The following is a 22,144-nucleotide window of genomic DNA, read 5'->3' as shown; positions in this document are numbered from 1 at the left end:
AAGACAAGGAAAACCAAGACAAACGAAATAAAAATGAAGATGCTTTCAAAGTTCCAAAAGCGAACAAAATCTAGATGACTTTAGAGCAAGCAAACACATAAAACTAAACCAAATGTTGAGACAAAATTCTTTTACAGCGGACTAGGTAAATTTGAACCAGTGGTTCTCAACCTCCTTAACGTTTCCACTCTTTAATATAGTTCCCCATGTTGTGATGACTCCCGTTGTTTCGTTGTTACCTCATAACTGTAATTTTGCTACTGTTATGAGTCACAATGCAAATATCTAATGAGTATGATATCTGATATGTGACTCTGTGAAAGGTTGTTCGAGCCCCAAAGGAGTTGCAAGATGTCTATCAAACTAGGACAATTTACTAGCTCAGAATAAGCATGATGGGCTGTGGACAGGACTCACCAACAACTCTCCTGAGGGAGTAACAGCAGATGGCCTGAGCTCACAGGGTCCGTGTGGGTACCTGGCTTCCGGTCAGGTGATCCCTTTGGTGAAAAGTGGATCATTCTCAAGAGTACCACATCATGGCTCCGTAATTGTTGATGTAAAAACCACTCATCTTACAGGAAAAAGAGAATTTATTCTGGACTGTGCCCTGGGGACATAGATTTAGGTTACCCCAAATTTCATGCCGCAACGTGGGGGCATTTTACAAAGTTTTTACAGAAAAAAAGAAAGTCATAAGCCAAGGCAAGTTTAAAATACATTTGTGGGTACACCAAAGGGGCAGGCACAGTCTGACAGGTGAAAGGGTTCTATAAGGCCAAGATGGGTATCACAGTTCTGGGGGGGGGGGTAGAACCAGCCCAGGATAAGATAGCTTCTAGGCCTGCAACATTCCAGTCTTACCACATACCAAAATTTTATCAGTTAGTGCATGCGAATAATGTATGTGTATATATGTGTGTGCGGGGTAGGGGTTGTGTGTGTGTGTGTGTGTGTGTGTGTGTGTGTGGTAGGGGTTGTGTGTGTGTGTGTGTGTGTGTGTGTGTGTAGAAGTGAGGTGAACCTTGAGGGCCCTTCTTCAGTAGCCTTCTTCTCTCACTGGGACATGAACTTAGTATCTGTTTAGGCTAGTGGGCCAGCTAGCCCCAGACTCTCCCTGACCATGCCATCCAACCCTGGGACTACAGGTGTGCTCCAGCTATTCTCACATGCTGGGGATGTGCTGTAAATGGCGGTCCTCATGTCTGTGTGACAAGCAATTTACTGCCTGAGTCATCCCCAGTGTCCCAGCAACACCTAAAGTTCAAATATGTTTCTTAGACTTCCCAGATTTTTTTTTTTATACTTTTACCTGAATTGTTTGAGGGGAGAACACCGTCAATAATATATATTCATCATATACTTCGGAGAAAACTTACAAAAATTATGACAATGCATGACATTGTCAAATTCTGTTACTATTTAAGGTCTTGATACTGTTTGCCACAGAAAATTTCTTGTTTGATGTTGCATTAAAATATTCTATCCCAGCCAGGCGGTGGTGGCGCACACCTTTAATCCCAGCACTTGGGAGGCAGAGGCAGGTGGATCTCTGTGAGTTCGAGAACAGTCTGCTCTACAGAGCGAGTTCCAGTACTGGCTCCAAAGCAATACAGAGAAACCCTGTCTCCAAAAACAAACAAGCAAACAAACAAACAAACATTCTGTCCCAATCCTAGGTCCACTGTCAGAGCCAGCAGGGGGGCCTGGAGCAGCAGGAGTGTGCAGTCGTTTTGTGGCGGAGACCAGAGCCTTACTTTCCTTATCCCAGGCGCTTCTAATTTTATCTTAAGACTCAGTAAGCATCGCCTTCTTCACCGAATAGCCTCACTCCAAGAACACAGGAGCTGCTTCCAATGTGTTTCTGCTTTTTGGTGGGGCTCATTCTCTCCTCAGGCCAGAGAAAATCACGTTGTTACTGGTTCCACCCTGAGCCTGTCCCACTACGTCTTCCCTGCAGAGGGCGCTGTGGAGCCCTAGTAGCCTCCAAAAGGCGACTGAAGCGGGCCCTATCAGGTGCCCATCAGTGTTTGCCTTTCACTGGCGGTGTGGCTGTTATGAAATAACTGACTTGGATTTTGGCTTCAGGGCTGCAATGAACCCTTTTATGCTCAATTAAGCACTCTGATCTCCGACCAGCGCCAGACACAGCCAGGCTCTTCTACCCTGCGGGTGTCTATAAGATGTAGACAGTTTTCCCCTGGGTATTTTTGGTGGCATGGTCACAGCTTGTGTGAAACTGTTTCCCCCTGTAGGTCTAAGGGAAGGTCTGACTGAAGGCGTTGCAGAGTCTTTCTGGAAGGGGAGAGTGTCTATGTCAGTTCCCTCAAACAAGTTTGGACATTTCTCCTGAAATGTCACTTCACTGCAAGTGTTTGCCGCCCAGGCAGTCCCTGCTGGCAATGTCTGTAGAACAGGGAAGGTGACACAATGAAGGGACCGTGACCCGTGGTACTACCCAGCACCCAGACTCTGAAGGTCCCGGGAGGCTTCTGCTTTTCCTTAGTCAGTTGTGTGAGCACAGAGCGCCGCGTGCAGCCAGGGAAGGCCGTCTATCTAGTCCCCACCCAGGGGACACCTGGTGCTGGCTTCTTCTTGTTGGCTTGACAAGAGAAACTAAAAGTCCTGATCTCTCTGAATTCCCACCTCTGCTTTCCAGGAGCTAGGCATAAGATGAAAGGTTTTGGTTTTGCCTTTGGTCTGTTCTCCGTGGTGGGTTTCCTCCTTTGGACTCCTTTGACGGGGCTCGAGACTCTCCATTTGGGACGCTGTGTGATCGCTGTAAACCTCCAGGCAATACAGAAGGAATTTTCTGAGATCCGGGATAGTGTGGTACGTAAAGGAGGGATCCATCTTTCCTGTTTGTCCATTTTCTTTCCCCTTTGTCTGTCTGTCTTCTCAGGGTAGCTCTGATAGTGCGTTAATGGAAACAGGCCAGTTGGAGAGAGATTCCAGTCCTGGACAGTGTACTTCCAAGAGTTGCCTGTGCTTAATAGTTTTTAAAAGCCTCTCATCGGGCCCTAGTCGGGAAGAGACTAAAGGTTTTGATATCTAAAACTCTGGCAACAGTCAATGACCTGTCTTTTCTTGTCCTTTCTCCTCTTTAGCAAGCCGAAGATGAAAACACAGACATCAGAATCTTAAGGACGACTGAGTCTTTGCAAGACGTAAAAGTATGGACTTGATCTTGGGCAACTCAGGGAGGGCAAAGCCAGAGCTTCTGAATCAGGCCTGGTCTTGTTGTCCCCCCTTCTCATTAATTCACTTGCCATATGTTATTTGCAGCCTCCGGATAGGTGTTGTTTCCTCCGCCACTTAGTGAGATTCTATCTGGACAGGGTATTCAAATTCTACCGGACCCCTGACTATCATATCCTCCGAAAGACCAGCAGCCTTGCCAATTCTTTTCTTATCATCAAGAAGGACCTCTCTGTCTGTGTGAGTAAAGGTCTGGGTACATAGTTTGAACCACTTAGCAACCAAGCTCTTTTTCCTATTCCGTTGACTGGGTAGAGAAATTGAGTTCAACATTACAAAACAAAACAAAACACCAAGCCAAACCAACCAAACAAACAAATAAAAAAGGTGTTGAACATGAACCTATTCAGAAATTCCCTGTTTTATTGAACACATGCTCCATTCAAAAAGCATCTTCAAAGGTTTGAATTAATATAAAATGCTGGCTGTTTGATGCTTATGGTTATTATCCAGAATCAGAATCCATGAAAGTAGATTTCCCCCCCCCCCCTTGGTAATGCATTCTACAACCTTACTAGGGCATCTTGTGCTCAGGTGGTCAGTCATAGGCTATTAGACTTGATCTTGGGTTGTGATAGGACTTTAGAATTGCATCTTTCTGTAAGGGCTTGGGTTTGCTCTGGAGCCTCCTAGATGGGAGCTCAGGGAGGAAGCCAGTGGGGCACAGGAACTAGGAACTCCTTCAGCACTGACTCTAAGAAGACTCTGTGAGCTCCATGTCTGTGCATTAAAGGCTGGCTTCTTTGCCTGTCTGATGGTCAGTTACATGATCCCAAGTGATGAGGCATGAAATGACTTTCCTGTAGAAATGACCATTCACAGGATTATAGGCAAAGCAGAATTCTCTGCTTATGCCTAGCAAGGGCAGGGAAGACAAATTGCAAAATAAAAATTAGAGCCAGAGAGATGGCTCAACAGCTAAGAGCACTGGTTGCTCTTGCAGAGGATCCAAATTGGATTCCCACCAACCACATGGTGGCTTACAACCCTCTGTGAACTCCAGTCCCAGGGCCCCGACCCCCTCTTCCGGCCTCCACTGGCACTGCATGAATGAGGCTTACAGACACACATGCAGGCAAAGGCCATGTGAACTAAAAGGTAAAAATACAGCTTACCATTCTTTGGGGATTTTTCAGCATTCCCGTATGGCATGTCATTGTGGCGAGGAAGCGATGGAGAAATACAACCACGTTCTGAATCACTTCACAGAGGTATGTACTATTTTTGTAGGGGTTGTGGCAGGCGTGTTTTTGGGTGCGAGTCTATAGATAGGTGGGAGGTATATATTCCTGGTGGTAAAAATCAGGTTAGTAGTTCACTATGGTCCCAGGGACCATCCCAGGTTCCAGAAGGATGCTTTCTCTACATGATGCCCAACCAGTGAAGAAAGAATGCCCTCCAATGACGCCTAGATCTTCCAAGGGGCATAAACCAGAAACAGTAGTTTTCCAGTATGCACGCAATGCATACCTTCAAAAACCCTCGCTTGCAATGTCATACATGCCCATCTATGTTGTTCCTCAAACTGATACTTTTACACATCTGCCAAGAAATCCTGAGTCAGCTCCTCTCTGATTTCTTCTTCTTCTCCTTCTCTGCCTCCTTTTCCTTCAGGAGTCAGCCTAGGCATCACCTCCCAGAGCTGGCTACCTCTTGCCATGATGTGGGGCCTCCTACCATTTATTCGCCATACTGCATTTCAGTTACTGTTCCTGCCTCTCTCCCTTCTTTAACCAAGAATTCCTTACAGGCAAGGACTGTGCCATTCACTTCTGAACTGGTCCAGTGCTCGACAAGTCAATATTTATTAGATCTAAGTGTATACAAGGGAACACACACAGACATGCACAGAGACATACATATACAGTTCTTGAGGAAAACAGCCTTATTATGATCGGTGTGGGCCAAGTTATCTCTGGGCCTCCATTCCCTGTATTAAGGATAGTGGGCTCAGTAATCTTCCTTTGTTCTGTGAAAACTTGATGCACTGTCACCTCTTTCGATCTCTTCATCTTGAAAGGAATGCTCTTGTCATTATCCCAGCTGACCTGGCAGCAGGAGGAGGGAGGATTGTCCTTGGGCAAATGTCTCTTTCACATCTCTGACAGCATGCATCTACTCTTCCTTCAGCTTGAGCTTCGGGCAGCAGTAGTAAAGGCGTTGGGGGAAGTAGGCATTCTTCTGAGATGGATGGAGGAGATGATATAGATGAAGGTGATGATGCTGAGGACGCTCCTGCCCAAGAGTTCCTGTCCTCAGTGCCATGAAGACGTGTCCCCAGATGCTGCTGAGTACATTGCTACCCAAGGGTCTCTGCCCTCAGTACGGTGAAGAAAGACATGGCCTCAAAGCACCACCTCTTTGTCATATAATTTAGTGCTAGTCACAATGCGTATTATTTACTTATTTATGTATTATTGGTTTCCTTATGTGGATGCCTTAAAGTGTCCCCAATATTACCTTACACGGTTAATTTTGTAAAATTTTCTGTGATGTCTTTTCTAATGATAACTATATTTATTCATTAATATATCTGTTTTCTACTGAACTTCTATTTATTTTGTATTTGAACCCAAGACCGTAACAAAGATTGTATTTATAACCTGTCAAGAACAGGTGATGTATTTTCATATAATAAACAAGCCCTTTAAATTCCGGAAGAGCAGCTATGGGAGTTTGCCTTTAATTACGAGTATACTTACTGCTGAGGGCCAATGAGGCAAGTGAGCCAGTGGCTTTTTAGGATGAATTTTGGAAGAATGCATCAGATAGGAAATTTTAGGTGTCTTGCAATCATTGGATATTCCAACCCAACTTCCCAGACTCTTATGTGTATATCTCCTAGCTATGGACTCATTGGCTCATATGTAGTTCTACAAATGAAGTTTTCTTTGTGTAGTATCTGCCTGAAGTTGAAAGTACTCCTGGAGAGGAACACCACTGAGGGGGAGCTTGAGTCTCAGTTTCCCGCAGGATCCTCTAGCTCCCAGGGAAGGAAGATGTGTGAGAATCTAGGCTTTCTCCCCGCTGTGATCCATCTCTACCTCCATGTCTTAAATCATTGCCACCTCCAATCCTGTGACCGACCTCAGTGAATGACAGATGGAGTGAGGGGCTGGAGCCTTCCTGGTCTCAACTCACTGGCTCCGAGTACTGTCCTCTGGGCACTTCTGCTTTCTTTCTTACCCCGGGTTCTTTCACTCTTATTTCAGGCACTGTAATTATGGCACCGATTTCAGTGGGCACAGATTCATTGGTAAGGGTTTAGAACACGTGGGCTCAATATTGCTCCAGAGTCTTCCCAGGGAAGTGTGTGAGCTATCCCCCAAGGCCCTCCCATTTGGGCTTTCTCCAGCCATGCAGGCCAATTTGTTGCTGGACCAAGTCTTTGTCTTGGTTTTCTTTCCAGGTGCTTTTCAGGCTGAGTTGTCTTGGTCCCAGGAGCCAGCTTCTGACCTGGCCTGGTTCCTTCTTCCTCAGTGTGGTGTCCCTTAGCTTTGCAATGTTCAGTTTTCCAAGCCAGCTTGGCTGTTTGCATTCTACCATTGCCTCTTCTTATTGCTTCAAATTTCTGCATTATCAGACTTTTAAGTAATATAAGTAATGACTACCCAATGGAGAAAACCTGGAAGCGTGGAGATAAATATGAAGAAGAAAATTAAAGCGACCATAGGGAAAAAAAATCTTCAAATCTTTATTCTTTCTTACTTTACCTCTTCCTCCTTTCTTGGTTGAGTTTAAACCATGACTGAATCCTCTTTACCTCTGCAGGACCCATCCGTCTTCTTCATCAGGTTCTTCGTATGGTTGCACTTGACTTACATGGTACAGATGAGAAATTCAGCAATGGATAAGCCAACCAAATTAGGGCTTGGGGGAGAACTCCAGGAAGGTGGGCTACTGCAGGATACACGCTAATGAAAGGTCCATGGTGGTTCTCTGCTGCTGCCATAGGGTAAGCAGAACCCACCCCCCATATTCTTCCTTCGGCAGTTTCAGTTGAGAACAACCCCGGTCTGAAAACACTAAATTGGAAATTCTAAAAGCAAATGAACTGTAACTTTGAAATGACTTTTATTATAGCGTGTTGTTACTGCTGCTAGTCTGTGATGGTGCCCAACTTATTCATTAAACCTTATCATAGGTGTTTATGCATGTATGTGTAGAAGAAAGTATAATGTAGCAAGTCTTCTTGTCTGAGGGTTATGTGCATACATATTCAACCAGTTATGGAGAAAAAGGTTTTGAAAAAGAAAGTCACATCTGTATTGAACCTGCATAGACATTTTTCATCTTCATTCCCTTAATAATACAGTCTCCCAGTTATGCACATGGCATTTTATTATATATATATATACATATATATATTAAATATTATAAGTAATCTAAAGATGGCTGAGGGCCACAGAAGGTGCCATTTTATATAAGGGAGTTGAACACTCATGGGGTTGAATATACTTGGGGAGAGAGGGGAAAACGGTCTCCCATGAGAACTGAGGAACTGTATAAGGGGTCATAGTAACTGTAGCTTCAGTTATCCAATGGAAGGCTTAGACTGTATTCCCCAAGAAGAGTGGGAGGGGGCCACTCTAACGAAAATGAGTGTTGTCATTAAATATTTGTAACACGAGAGGCACTCTATTGGGAACTGTACATCCATGGTGTTACTTACACCTTAGAGGAGGCAGCCAGGAAGGCATCTCCTCCCCCCCTACAAGAACCAAAACTTGATAGAAGCAGCCTGATTCCTTCACATAGCCACTGGTGATAGGGTTAGGTATGGCTGCAGGAAGGAGAGGAAGGAGGGAGAGAAAGGCCTCTCTTTGGTGGGTGGATGGAGCGGCCAGGGTGGAGACAGCTTTTGACCAAAAGGTAGTGAGTCTCAGCTCTCAGAAAGGGCTGAGCCTTTCTACCAAGGTGTGGAACTATGCATTGGTTTCCCGGTGAAAGCCATCTCTACAACATCCGTGTTGAATTTCAATTTCATCTGTTTCAATACACGGAATCGAAGTAGGTTTTGTCTGCAGAGAGAAGGAGAAATACGCTCAACTCAGCTCTGGTTACAATTAGCTGCTAGACTGTGGAACCACATCCCCTCTCTGCTTTAGTCTCTGATGAGAAATTCATATACAAATGGTAGGCAGACCATACATAAAAACAAAACTCTGACCCACAGTTTGCAGCAGCCTCCCCAGGAAACCAGCTTGGTATCTACAATCCCCAGGCTGAGGAGCCAGCCTACTGTTAACCTTCAGTCAGATTTGCTGCAGTTTAGATAGCTCATGCTCTCCAGCAACAAGCCCAGGAAGCAATTGGCTCCAAATGACCAATGTATTAATAACTGATGCAGAAATCCCAATACATAATCCCTAACCAACTGCCTCAAACCAGAGCCCACCTCTTCCCAATATGGAGTCTCTTTGATGATACAGGCTCTGAAAGCAGGACCTCTCCCTGTCTTCTCCCGGTAATCTGTTCTGTTGTCGTCATCGGAAATATTTCTACATTGCTTTCTTAAAATGAAAGTGCTAGTATAGGTGATTATGGATTTGTTTCCAGACACTGGGTTCTACCACGTCTCAGGCCATCAGAAGAGTCTGCTGCCCTGGCTCCCTTCCAGAGCCCAAAGGGATCTGTCTGGTTCAGCACCTGAAATGGGTGAACGGGATCAGGCAGGCCAAACTGAAGGCCCATTCTCTGGATGCCTGGAAGCCTGGACTAGTTTTCCCTCTGGTGAGAGACGGCATCTTTTCAAAAGGCATGGAGTCCCCTACCTTCAAGTGAGGGCCAGAGATTGGGGACTCAAAACATGGCAAGGGCTCTGCCCCTCATTTCTGTCATGACTTTGAGGCAGTCCAAGTTCTTTATTTTCAGAGTCAGGCCTTTCCAGCATAATTTTGCTCTGACTTGTGCATGTCCTTATCCGTGTAGACGAACAAGATTTCCATTTCATTGCTGGAGCCTTCGGTACCTGGGGCAACAGACTGTCTGGTTTTTCTTTTGTTTTGTTTTTCCCCTCCGTTGTTGACTCTTACCCCACTCCACCTGCCTTAGGATACCTCAGTAGAATACTGCCAACAACTACTGAACCCAAAAGTAAGAGAGGGGACAGTGCTTAAATAAAAATTAAGATGTTAAAAAAAAATACCAAACAAACCCAAATTCAATGTTTTGTTGTGGTTGTTGAGTTGCTTGACCTCTGCTAGACGGCACTTCACTTTGCAGACAGGGCTTTGCTCGCCGCAGGCCGCACAGCACAACAAATGGCAAAAGCATGTTGAACTAACAGCAGCCACTCCCTGTCTCACTGGAAAGCCAGGAGAAAACAGGTGACACACTCACCTCAACCCTCATGATAGCAATGAGTCAACACTTAACGGGAAGAGGAAGGGGTAGCGCTCGGGCCAGGAGGCCGTGAGTCAGGAGTGCCCCAAAACCACTCAGAGTGCGTTCTCTGTCTTACTAAACGTCAGATCTCATCACAGAGAACGTGCAGACCAGTTCAGACAGCAGTCCAGTTTCAGAGAGAGAAAGTGACTTGTCAAAGGTTGCACAGTAAGCCGTGGCAGTCCTTGGGCTTCCAGTAAACTTAACCTTGATTCATTTAAGAATGAACTGAAGTCATCTAGATTAGAAAGAAAGATTCTCTGCATTTGTAGAAGATGCTCTTATCTAGGTTGAACTGGCCAGTGAAATCGATCAAAAGCTGCTAGTATAAGAAGTCTTGGTAAGATGTCAGAATACAAAAAGCAGATATAAAACCCAACTTTATTCCCACATTTCAACAACACACTCATTGAACCTGCAATTAAATAAAAATTGCTAATTACAACAATACCAAAACTTGAAGTAGTTGGGAGATAAGTTAGACATTTGAGAGAACGGGGCTAGAGAGATGGCTCAGTACCAGGTGACTGAGTCTCTCTCAGGATCAGAGCCCTTGGCCCTACCCTTTGAGTGAGGAGGACTCCGCAGGAATTGCAGACCCTTGGATCTTACTTCTCTGCCTCACTCATGAGAGCTGTGTAATGATCTTACCTCCTTACTCCCATTGGGGTGTTCCTTGCAGACCCACTGACAATTTCTAACCAGCCACTGTTACAGGACTACCAGCTGTTGGCTGTAGAGCTGGAGGCTCAAGCCTACCAAGCACTTCAGGTGATGCTCAGGGGATGGGGAAGGATCCGGTGCTTTAAGCCCTAGGGAGTCAGTTTGCATCCAACAAGGGCAGCATTTTGCCAGGGCCAGGGGGCACCCAATGATTCAGGAGAGCCTGGACAGTGCAGTGAAACATCCAGCTACTCCGGGATGTGGTCAGCACCCCATCTTTCCCAGGTCCCCAAAGGTGAGTGGCGCCACCTGGGGTCAGCAGGAAGTAATCTTGAGAACATGGTGCCTCCATCCCTGCCTCAGCTGCTACCCTTCCTAACCCCTCGCCTTCTTACAACAGATAAGAATGGAGGAATGCTAGCATTCAGGCCTCTGTACTGGCCTGACTTAGGAGTTCTGACAGGACACACCCTCAGCTGCAGCCACTAAGAGCACCACCTGTGCCTATTAAAAGGGCCCTTCCCACCTCCCCCACTCTCCGTCTGACCCCTCCCTTTCTTTTCTCTACCCACCCTTCCCTTCTCCTGCTGCTCCTATCTCCAGAGGCCCGTCTCCCCCCTCCCCTCCCCCCTTTTATGATCCCTTTCCCTAATTAAAAACAAAACAAAACAAAATCAACTCTGCTTGAACCTCGTCCCGTGGCGTCTTTCTCCTTTCTTTCTTAAATTACAGCACCTCCTGACTACTTAACTCACATTCTTTCTTTTCAAAGTTAATCTAATATTTAATCATTATCCACCCTACTTTCCTCCCACTCCTAATAGTAAAATCTGAATATACTGCAACACACACACACACACACACACACACACACACACACACACACACACACACACAAAGAATACATACTGTTCTTGCAGAGGACCAGGTTCAGTTCCCAGAGTCTGAATTGGGGAGGTGGCTTACTGCTGTGTACGACTCTAACATCAGGGCATCTGACACCCCCCTTCTGACCTCTTTGGGCACTGCACTCAGGGTTGTACAAATTCACACACACATACACACACACACACACACACACACACTCTCTCTCTCTCTCTCTCTAAATTAGAAGGCTCCATGGTTTAGAGCTCTTACTACCCTTGCAGAATACCTGGGTTCAGTTCCCAGCACCCACATGGGGGCTCACAACCACCTGTATCCCCAGCCTCCTTCTGGCCTTCAAATGTGGCACACGTAAACTCACACAGGCAAACACACATGCACATATAGTAAATAAATCTAAAAATACTTTTAAATTTGAAGGGCCTGTCTTTCATCTTTCTACGTGGGGCGTACATGTCCGTGAGTGTGCATGTCTACACGTGTGTGGGCTCATATATGCAGGGGTATGTGCAGTCGTGTGTGGAGACCCAGGCTGATGTTGAGGATCTTCCTTGATTGCTCTTCTACTTCCTTCTTTGAGGCGAGGTCTCCCAGTCTAACTGGAACTTGCTGGCACAGTGGCTTCCTTCACTAGCCAGCTTGCTCTGGGGATCCCCTGTTACCACCTTCCCAGGCTGGATACCCATCTGGGGATCTGAACTCTAGTCCTCAGGCTTTCACAGCAAATGCTTCGGTTGCTAATCTCTCTTTCCAGCACTCGAAATTGTACTGAAATCTGTAAACAATTATGGGGAGGAAATGTAAACGGCAATTACTAAAGAGCTGTGCCGGTATTCGGTGCCGTTTAGATGCCAAAATTCCCAGGTTGATCTATGCAGCTCAATACAATTACAGTAAAAATTCTGGAAGTCTCCTTTAGATAAAATGAATAAAGTAGCCAGGCAGTGGAGGTGCATGCCCTTAGTCCCAGCATTTGGGAGGCACAGGCAGCTGGATCTCCATGAGTTTGAGGCCAGCCTGATCTACAGAGCAAGTTCTAGGATAGTCTGGGCTCTTATACAGAGAAATCTTGTCTTTAAAACAAACTAAAAAACCAAAGAACAAACAGCAACTAAAAACTTACTATGAAACAAAACAAAACAGATCATAATTGTGTGAAATATTGGAATTTGAAAAATTAGAAAATGATATGATTAATACTATCTGACCTCAGACATTTGCAAAATACCACAATCTGTGAAACTAGTGTGAGGCCAGACAGACAGATCATGATGGCAGACCAGGAAGTTGGGGAAAGGCCTGTACACGGAGAGGCAATTGATTGTCAAAAAATATGTGGAGGCATAGAATAGACATCTTCAGAAATAGTGCTACAATAATGGGGTCATAGGTCTTTCATTCCAGTGTTTGAGCCAGTCCAACCTAACATGAGCTAGGGTATGAGACCCTGCTTAAAAAGAAAAAAAAATGATGATGATGATAGATAGATAGATAGATAGATAGATAGATAGATACACAGATAGATAGACACACAGATAGATAGATAGATAGATAGATAGACACACAGATAGATAGATAGATAGATACACAGATAGATAGATAGATACATACATACATACATACATATATACACAGATAGATAGATAGATAGATAGATAGATAGATAGATAGATAGATAGATAGTCTATCCCAAGTGTTGAGAAAGGTGTGGACGATCAGAAATGACCCTAGGCTGCTATTGGTGTGTGCGTGAAGGGGACAGCTAAATATCCATACAGAAAAACTTAGATTTATACTTAAATTCTTTAAAACTTCAATCACAATGGACTATAGCTCTAAGTGGGCAACCTACAACTGTAAATCTTGTTAAATGAAACCTGGGTGTTTTTGAAAACCTTCGTGGACTTTGAGTCACTCAGATGTGCTTAGATAGGACACCAAAGGCACAAGCCACGAAAGAACATGTCCATAATCTGAACTTCATCAAAGCTTTTATTTTTTTTTAATAAAGGCTGCTCATTAAGAGTCATCTTAAGAAAATGAAAAGAAAATCCATTGTCCAGAGGACATATTTGAAAACACTATTTGAAAGAACTCATGTCCCATTTGAACGATCTATGTGAGGTAACATACATCCCAGGAATGCAGAATAGTCAAAATTTGATGATAAGAAAGCAGCGTAATAAAAATTAGGCAAAAGATTTGAACAAAACCCAAAATAGATAAATAGATGCCAGAAGGGCGCACACAGGAGGCACTCGCCGTTGTTTCCATTTGCGTAAATGCAAATTTAAACCACTGTGAGACAGATGACACATTAATCCCATTAAAACAGAATTTAAAAGACTGTCCAAACCCGTTCAATCTGGCATGAGCTACAGTGTGAGACCCTGTGGAAGGGAGGGAGGGAGGGAGGGAGGGAGGGAGGGAAAGAAAGTCTATCCCACGTCTTGAGGTTGGTGTGGAAGGGACATAACCCTACACTGCTATGAGGGATGGGGAAGGGACAAGTACTTTAAAAAGTGGTTTGGTAGTGTTCTGTGCAGCTGCCAATGGCCACACTTTCCGTCTTGGTTGTATATTAAGTGTATTACGTCTGCAAAAGTATAATTAGCAAAGAGCAGATAGAAGGAAGCAATAGACAACCAGACCTCATCCATCCAATCCATGGCTTACAACAGTCGGTAGAGAAACCGGAGCAGCAAGGAAGAGAGCCAATGGAAGGTAACAGTGGAACCAGGAGAATCTGAGAGCTCCCCAGGAAGAGGGTCCTGGGTAGGGGTCTCCCCTGGCCTCCAAGCAACGAGCCCCCCCTCCCGGTCCCCCCACCCTCATTGCCCCTCCCCTGCATTTTTACATTGTGGGACAAACCTTAGTGACTTCTGCTGTCAGTGGTTTACCTTTCAGCCTTTCTCAGGAACACAGTGTTTCCACCCTAGGGCTGTTTTGGTCTTCTCTCTTCTCGCCTTGTCACAGAGTCCTGGGCCAGCCTTCCCCAGGACACCACTAGAAATACAGATACTGGAGTCTGGGACAAAGGGGCCTGCCTTACTCCCGGAGTCTGCTTTCAGCAAGCTTGAACAGCATGTGATAAGATACCAGTATAATAGCTTAGATTATGAACCATACTGTCAAGCAAACCTCTTCCACGTGACCAATCACCCACTTTCTAGGTATTTATCCAAGAGAAAACAAAGTGCATGCTTGTGCAAAGACTTGTACCTGATTGCTTATTTTAGCTTTATTTTTAATCACTGCATATCAGAAACAACCTACACCTGTGTGCTCACCCAATGGCTAAGTTGTGGTTGGTGTGTGTGTGTGTGTGTGTGTGTGTGTGTGTGTTATCTTGATGCTGGTGAAGGTTCAGTAGGGTCTACCCAGGTCAAAACTCATCATATTGTATGCTTTAACAATGTGCAATGTATTACATGCCAATCACAGCCCAGTAAAACTGCTGGAAACAGCTCAATTGAAGGTGCCAATCCGAAGGTACTGGGATGGCAATAGACAGGCAAAGCTCCAGGGCCAAGATTTTGAAGAGGGAAACCCAGAGAAATGAGCCTAGCATTAGGGACCATTTTTTTTCCATAGAAAAAGTTAACAAAAGCTGATACAATTTTAGGAGACTGAGAAGCTATATATAACTTTCTAAGAACTGACAGGACTAAGACAACAAATATATATACTCAGAGCCTGCTGAACAAGAGCCCTAACACCCTCTCGCTGGGCTTCAGGAGGTGACCCTAAAGACCTATGACCCAGGAGTGACAACAACTCCTAAGTAAGTTAACTGTAATAGAAAATGAGTTCTGGATAATCTCAGGCTATAGATTAGATGACCTCTAGAGGCAAATTCAAGTTTGCTGTATAAGATCAAGTTGAGCTTAAATTTTATCTTTGTGAGCTTGCAAGATGGCTTAGTGGATTAAGATGTTTGTCACCCAGCCTAAAGACCTGAGTTCAGTTCTCAGAACTCATGTGGTAAAAGGGGAGAAACAACTCCCACAAGCTATCCTCTGACCCCCTACATGCATGTTAACACAGAAACACACATGCATACACATACATTAAATTAAAATATATATCTATGTCAATCTATGTCTATATATCTATATATGTCTGCATGTCTCTATCTGTTGTCTATCTATCATCTATCTATCTATCATCTATCTATCTATCTATCTATTGTCTTCCTATCTATCTATCTATCTATCGTCTATCTATCTTTGAGACTTTACAAATATGAAGGCTGGATCTCAAACCAATATACTAAAAGATAGAAAAACAGTGTGACTGAAAGAAGAGATAGAAAAAAAAAAAAACAGAGAGAGTGTAGTTATTGGATATAAAGTCTTCAAAGGAACTGTGATAAATACACACAAGGAAATACGTACAAGGAACTACAAAAATTAACAGATAGAAATCCTAGAGTTAAAACAATTCAAAACTTTAAAATTCAATGGACTAACCTGAACTGCTGATTAGGTATAAATAAAGAGAACATTAATAGACAAGGACACAGGTCAAGCAGAATATCTAGGAAAGAACAGAGAACAGAGGAATCATATATGAGGCTTCGTCTTTGAAAGTTAAGGTTGCCCTGGACTCATCAGCCATGTCTGCGGGTGAAAAACATACTCCTGGTGAACCTGTCCAGTACCACATAACAGAAGTTATGGTCCCTGAAGGAGAGACAAGAGAGTCTGGGGAAGAAGTCCTGTTGCTAGAGAAGATGAACCAACAATTCCAAAAGCTGGCTAAAGACATAGACGAGCGTTTCAACATGAAACACCGCCACCCCCTCCACCCCCCACACACCATAGGCTCTTGTTAAATGTTGGTCCAGCTGTTGGCACTGTTTGGAGAACCTGTGGAAGGTTTAGGAGGTGGGGTCTCCCTAGAGGAGGTAGGCCCCTGCGGTAGGTCTTTAGGTCCCACCGTGTCATCCCTCTCCGACTTACCCTAGTTAGTAACTTGTAGAGCGGGTGTTTCCGTCACAGTGTGATTTCATGGTCTGTGTGTTTCCCATGCATTGTACTGTCTCCTGTGTGCCTAGAGTTGGGGCTAGAGACCTAGGATTCATTCCAGGTAGTTCCTGTTTTAGCTCTATGGATTTAGAATAGTAACCAAACCTTGCTTTGGCTTCTGAATCCAAAGACAGAGATAAACCTTCTGACCCATCTCACAGGGCTTCAGTGACTATCCTAGTGTAAATGTGTTTTGTAAAGTGTTGTGCAACAGCTGGCTTATTGGATGGAGTAGAGCAGAGACCAGCTTGCCAGCAGAGAGGCAACACTGCCTGAGACTCGTTACTTCCACTGAGTTACAATGCAATCGAAGAACCTGAACTCTGTCATACCTAGGGTTCACACGCCCACGGACATGGCTCACAGAAATGCAGAGGGGCTTGAGGACAACCTTAATCCTCCAAGGTGAGTTAGCATGGAAGAGAAATGAGTTTGGCATGGTGGTCCTGACCCAGTAACAGGAACCAGCGTCACTGATATCGATTGTCACTGTTCTATCGCTGTGAACAGAGACATCATGGCCAAGGCAACTCTTATGAAAGAAGGCATTTAAATTGGGGACTGGCTTACAGTTTTGGAGGCTTAGTCCGGTATTATCAAGGTAGGGACTGAGGCAGCACTCATGGTGATGACAAGTAGCTGAGAGCTACATTCTGGTCTGCAGGCAGACAGACAGACACACACAGACAGACAGACAGACAGAGAGAGACAGACAGACAGACAGAGACAGACAGACACACACACACAGACAGACAGAGAGAGAGACAGACAGACAGAGAGAGACAGACAGACAGACAGACAGACAGACAGACAGACAGACACTGGGCAGGGTGTGGGCTTTTGAAAACCACAAAGTCCACCCCCAGTGACACATTTCCTCTAACAAGGACACCTCCCCCTAACACTTCTAATCCTATCAAAGAGTCCACTCCCTTGTGACTAACCATTCAAATATATGAGCCCAAGGTGGGCACCACACCAACCCCAATCCCATGCTACCAGGTGTGGGTGCTGAGTATAAACGGGAAGCTGGTTCACTGACCTCTGAAGCACCGAGCCCAAACTAGGTGTGAGTATGACCTTGTGACATTTGCAGGAAGGGGTGTAGGGAGAAGCTGAAGAGCGTGCCTTTGGGTCCAGGAAGTTGTGCACGAGCCTGCTGTATTTAAGCGAATAGGTAGGGCCATAGAAACCAGAAAATTTTCATTTCTAATTTTAAAAAAATCTCTCTCTCCCTCTCTCTCTCCCCCCCCCCCCCCCCCCCCCCCGTGTAGAAGAGGATGTTGGAGATCCTAAAGTCACAGTTACAGGCAGGTGTGAGATGGGTACTGGATTGAATTTGGGCTCCCTAGAAGAGCAGCCAGGGCTCTTATCCCCTGAACCAGTTCTTCAGCTCCTCAACTCTAAATGTAATCACAGGCTACAGAAGCAGGGCCATTCAAGTCACCCTAGGCTCCTTTCCCTCCTCCTCCTTCTGTTTTATTGTGGGCAAATGCTCATAATTAGGTGGCTTTGGAGCCATTTCCAGGGCCTGGGTGATCACTTCTTCAGGCAGGACATGCCCAGGGAAGGGAAACAGCTGCTCTTCCTTTTCAAGGGTAGACTTTTCCCTGGAAGATGAAGTCTGCATAGAGAAAGCCCCGTCCATGCTGTTTCTCATCATTGTTTTGATTTCTTATGTCTCATCTTGTAGCTAAGGAGCCGAAAGAAAACAGGGAAGGTATTGGCTGTGAATGTACCAGAAGGCTGCATTTCCAGCCCCACATGCAAGCTTTGCAGGGTACAATCTTTAGTTTCTCTTGTCCTGGGGCAAAAACAGACCTGCCACGCCTTAACCTGGGTTTCTTTGTCTGTTTTAAACTCTCTCTCTCTCTCTCTGAGCTAAGTCTTTATTATCATTCCAGGCCTCTCTGAGCAGGTGCCTTTTCTCACTGCCACCGTGAACAAAAGGCTGTCCTCTGTAGGTCAGCTTGCAGTCTTCCTTGTACCGTATGCTGTGGAACCTGAGTGAGCTGCTCAGGCAATTGCTAGACCCCAAGGCAGTCAGCATCATGCTATGTGACCTCATGCTGCTGAATGTACTGCTGGGCACCGTTCTCCAGGAGAGACCAGTGCTTACCGTTAAAGGAGGAATTGAGACTCTGACTCACAACAATTTACGTTAATAACATACGGAGACACGGGTTTACCTACAACAGAGCCCAAATTCCTTGTCTGAGCAGGCTATTGCATGCTTTATAGCAATCTCAATTCGTTTCCCAATGGCAGAGTTGAAATCTATTTAGAGGCTTTGAAAGTGTTTCTGTCCTTCTCCTCTCCGACATCCCTGATGAATTAATTTAGGGCATCTTTGCTGAAGGAACTATCGCTAACCTTGTTCAATAGCTTAGTACAACAAAACCATGTCTTACATTTCCTGTTCATGTGACACACATTGGCGCAGGAGGCTGACCTGATTTGAACACTCAGGGTTCAGGATGAGGAAGTACAGGGTACCAACTCGGCAAGAGCAGGGATGAGAGGTCGGGGGACTTGAGCATTAGCTCCAGCTGGGATGGGAGATGCCATTCTGTAAATATGTTTCTTGTATTGGTTAATGAATTAAGCACTGTTGGCCAATAAGAAAGCAAGATAGGCGGGACTAGGAGACAAGGAAAGAGGAAGTAGAAGGCAAGTGTTTCAAGATGGAGGACCTACAGGGTAGTATGCCGGGTCTCTCTCTCAGGTAAGATAAGACCACATGGAAATACTTAGATTAGTAGAAATGGGTTAATAGTTAAGACAGAGCCAGCAGATAAGCTAGTAACTGGCCAACAGCATTATGTCAAATACAGAGACTCCGTGTGTTATTTGGGGGCTGGTGTGGCGGTGGCTCCAGACCGGCAGGGAAAACTGCTCATACGTAACACAGCTAGAATCGTGCACATTTCCAGTATTTCCTTGGTCTCATTGCCTGTCACACTGCCCTGCCATATCTGACTTCAATGAAATGGCGGTGTATAGTTTCCCCTGCCCATCTAAAAATGTAAACAGGCGGGGGTGAGTGCAATGTCTGTCACACATTCATCCTTTAAATGTCGATTTAGTTAAGATTTGAGACAGAGTTGTGTTAAGTTTCCCAGGCTGAGTGGGAACTCACGGACAGGTCACCCCACAGCCACTGCTGTGAAGCCTCCAAGGTCCCGATCTCTGTTTTCTAGCTCACCCTGCTCTAATATGGGGGTCAAGAGTAGGCACAGAAGGACCACTCAGCACATCCTTTCTGCTGAGCCGGATGCCTCAACCACAGGAGCAGCACGGAAGGATAGCTTCCACGGATGGGAAAAGTGAGCAACTTAGAGGAAAGGGCATCTGTCCACGGTGTTTCGCAGTCCAAGGGTACGGTCTGCCACGGTGGGGAAGTCAGGCAGCGGGAACTTGAAGCAGCTGCTCATGCCATAGCTGCAGCCAGGAAACAGAGAGCAATGAACACCCGTACACAGCTAGCTTCCTCCCTTTTTATTCAGTCTGGGATCCAAGCCCAGTACATGGTGCTGATCTCTTTCCGTATGGATTGTCCCACCACAAATTACCCAAACAAGATACTCTCTCACAGGTGTGTCCAGAGGTTAACTCATCCCTCACAGGCTGCCTGGAGGCCGACCTCCTAGGTGACTAGAGGTCCCGTCAGGTAGACAGTGAATGCTAGCCTTCACCAGATAGGTCCCTCCGGTTGGGGGTGGGGCTGGGGGGGTATCCCCACTTTAGCTTCCGTTTGCAAGTCCAGACTACCAATCTGCTTCCGAGCAAACACTTAAAAATTGGAGGTTCACATTATGACCTCTGTCTTTTTCTGGGATCACCAATAGAAATCAGGAGAACAGTTTATTTCCTAGACCACCAGTTTGTAATTCCTTAACTGCCAAGTGGAAGAAATACTCGGGGAGGGGTCATGTGGGAAGTCAGGCAGAGCCTTCACAACCCGCCTGAGCACACTGCCCTCTGGTGCCCTCAGACCTTTGGTACCAGGACATCCCCTGAACCCTGCCCCTTGGCAGCCTCGTTGCATAGGCATGGAATGTTACCATCTGGGGTCTTGAATGGATTTGTTTTTGCTGGTAGTTAAAGAATTAAAAGGCAGGTAGTAGCTGCAAAAACAAAAAACAAAACAAACAAAAAAAAAAAAAAAAAAAAAAAAAAAAACCAAAACTCACAAGACAAACAGGAGAAAAGAGAATTAGCAGTTGAAGAAAGGTGTTTATCCAGGGCGAGGAAGCAACACAGGCATCCAGCAGACGTACAGAGGAAACGACCCTCCGTGAAGCAGATGGAGGACTTCGGGAGGGAAAGAGGCAGCCCCTTCTCCAGGGCTGGGGTTGTAATAGCCTCAGAGTTTTCCTTAATTTAGAGTTGGTCAATTTGAACAAAGACAGACGGCTGATTGGCTTACAGCTGTTGTGTAAACATATTTTGATCGGGCCTTGAACTTGGTGAGCCAGTCCTTGAAACTATCAGGGAAGTGAGGACGAAGCCAGCCATCTTGGAAGTTCGCCATGTTTATTACCAAGTCCTTGCTTCTCTCTCTATCTGTCTACCTACCAGGGAGTCAGCCTAACTCTGAGTCCCTCCGTGAGGAACTCAATTGTCAGCCGCTCTTCCTACCTGGAGGTGCATGCATAGGGCAGGGGCCTGAACTTTACTTCTCTAATGACCCAGACGGTTCCACAGCAAAGCAGAGTCCACCCTAAAGCCTGTCTTAGCAGCATAAAAAAGACATTTGTCATTTCAGGGATTTTAAGAGTTGTGTGGCGGAGAAGAGAAGTAATGATATCACATCAGTCATAGGGCATTCCCTTCTCCAACAGTGTTGACTAAATTCCTGTCCTGTACCAGAAGGGAATTCTGTGGTGGGTAAAATTCAGGGTTGAAGGATGGCATTAGTGATGCATGGGAAAGGAAAGCATTGTTTTCTTTGAGTCTAAAAAGTAACTCGTAGTTGGGGAGAATGGATAGGATGCAAGGAAAAGAGAGGCAGGCATTTCTGGATGGACTCTAGTGACTATGAGAATGAGCTACATCTCATTTCCATCAAAGCCTCCTCTTCCCCCAACCCCTTCTTTCCTATTCAGAAAAAGCAATCTTGGAGGTGACTCCTGTGGTCACCTGTTATAGTGTAGGGCTTGATAGCTTTAAAAATGTATTTAGAGTTGTGCAATCATCACTATGCAGTAACAACAGTAATTCTCAATGGAGATCCCTTTGGGGATCAAACAGTCCTTTCACAGGAATCACCTAAGACCATCTGCATAGCAGACATTTACACTATGAGTCAAAGCAGTAGCAAAAGCCAGGCAGTGGTGGCACACGCCTTTAATCCCAGCACTCTGAGGCAGAGGCAGGCAGATCTTCCTTAAGTTCGAGGCCAACCTGGTCTACAGAGCCAGTTCCAGGACAGGTTCCAAAGCTACACAGAGAAACCCTGTCTCAACTAAAAACTAAAAACAATTACAACAACAACAACAACAACCACAAAAACAGTATCAAAATCACAGTTATGAAGTTGTAGCAAAATTGCTAGGCCTCTGTAGATTCACTTTTTTTCCTGAACATATAACTGTATCGTAGTAATCCCAGCATTTGGGAACCTGAGGCCAAAACATTAAGAGTTTAAGGCCAGTTTGGGGAACTTGGTGAAACTCTATTTAGAAGGGTGTGGAGAGAAGAGGGGAGGGCTGAACTAAAATCCAGAAGACTGGCCCTCTCTCCATGGTCCTGCAGACACAGCGAGAACTCATAGAATGCCATGGCATGGGTTTCCCATAAGTGGCGAGACAGACATCTGTCTTAAAATAAAGATTAAGCTCAATTCATTGGAAAAAAAGTGATGTCATAGCTCTCAACTATCTTTTGGCTTTCAAGAAATTCTAATTAACATGTTCATT

At 45.2% G+C, this 22,144-nt stretch overlaps 1 protein-coding gene across 1 annotated transcript; it reads left to right on the top strand.

Annotated features, from left to right (window-relative positions):
- Positions 1-2,673: 2,673 nt before the first annotated feature.
- Positions 2,674-5,466, top strand: Il20 (interleukin 20). Its single transcript, XM_051203972.1, has 5 exons — positions 2,674-2,832; positions 3,108-3,173; positions 3,286-3,438; positions 4,395-4,469; positions 5,389-5,466. Exons 1-5 carry the CDS (start codon positions 2,674-2,676, stop codon positions 5,464-5,466), a joined length of 531 nt encoding a protein of 176 aa, XP_051059929.1.
- The last annotated feature ends 16,678 nt before the right edge of the window (positions 5,467-22,144 follow it).

This window comes from Phodopus roborovskii, unplaced genomic scaffold (genome assembly GCF_943737965.1).
Source record: "Phodopus roborovskii unplaced genomic scaffold, PHOROB, whole genome shotgun sequence".
NCBI lineage: Eukaryota > Metazoa > Chordata > Mammalia > Rodentia > Cricetidae > Phodopus > Phodopus roborovskii.
Note: the sequence above shows the minus strand (reverse complement) of the source record. Positions and strands in the feature narration are given on the sequence as shown.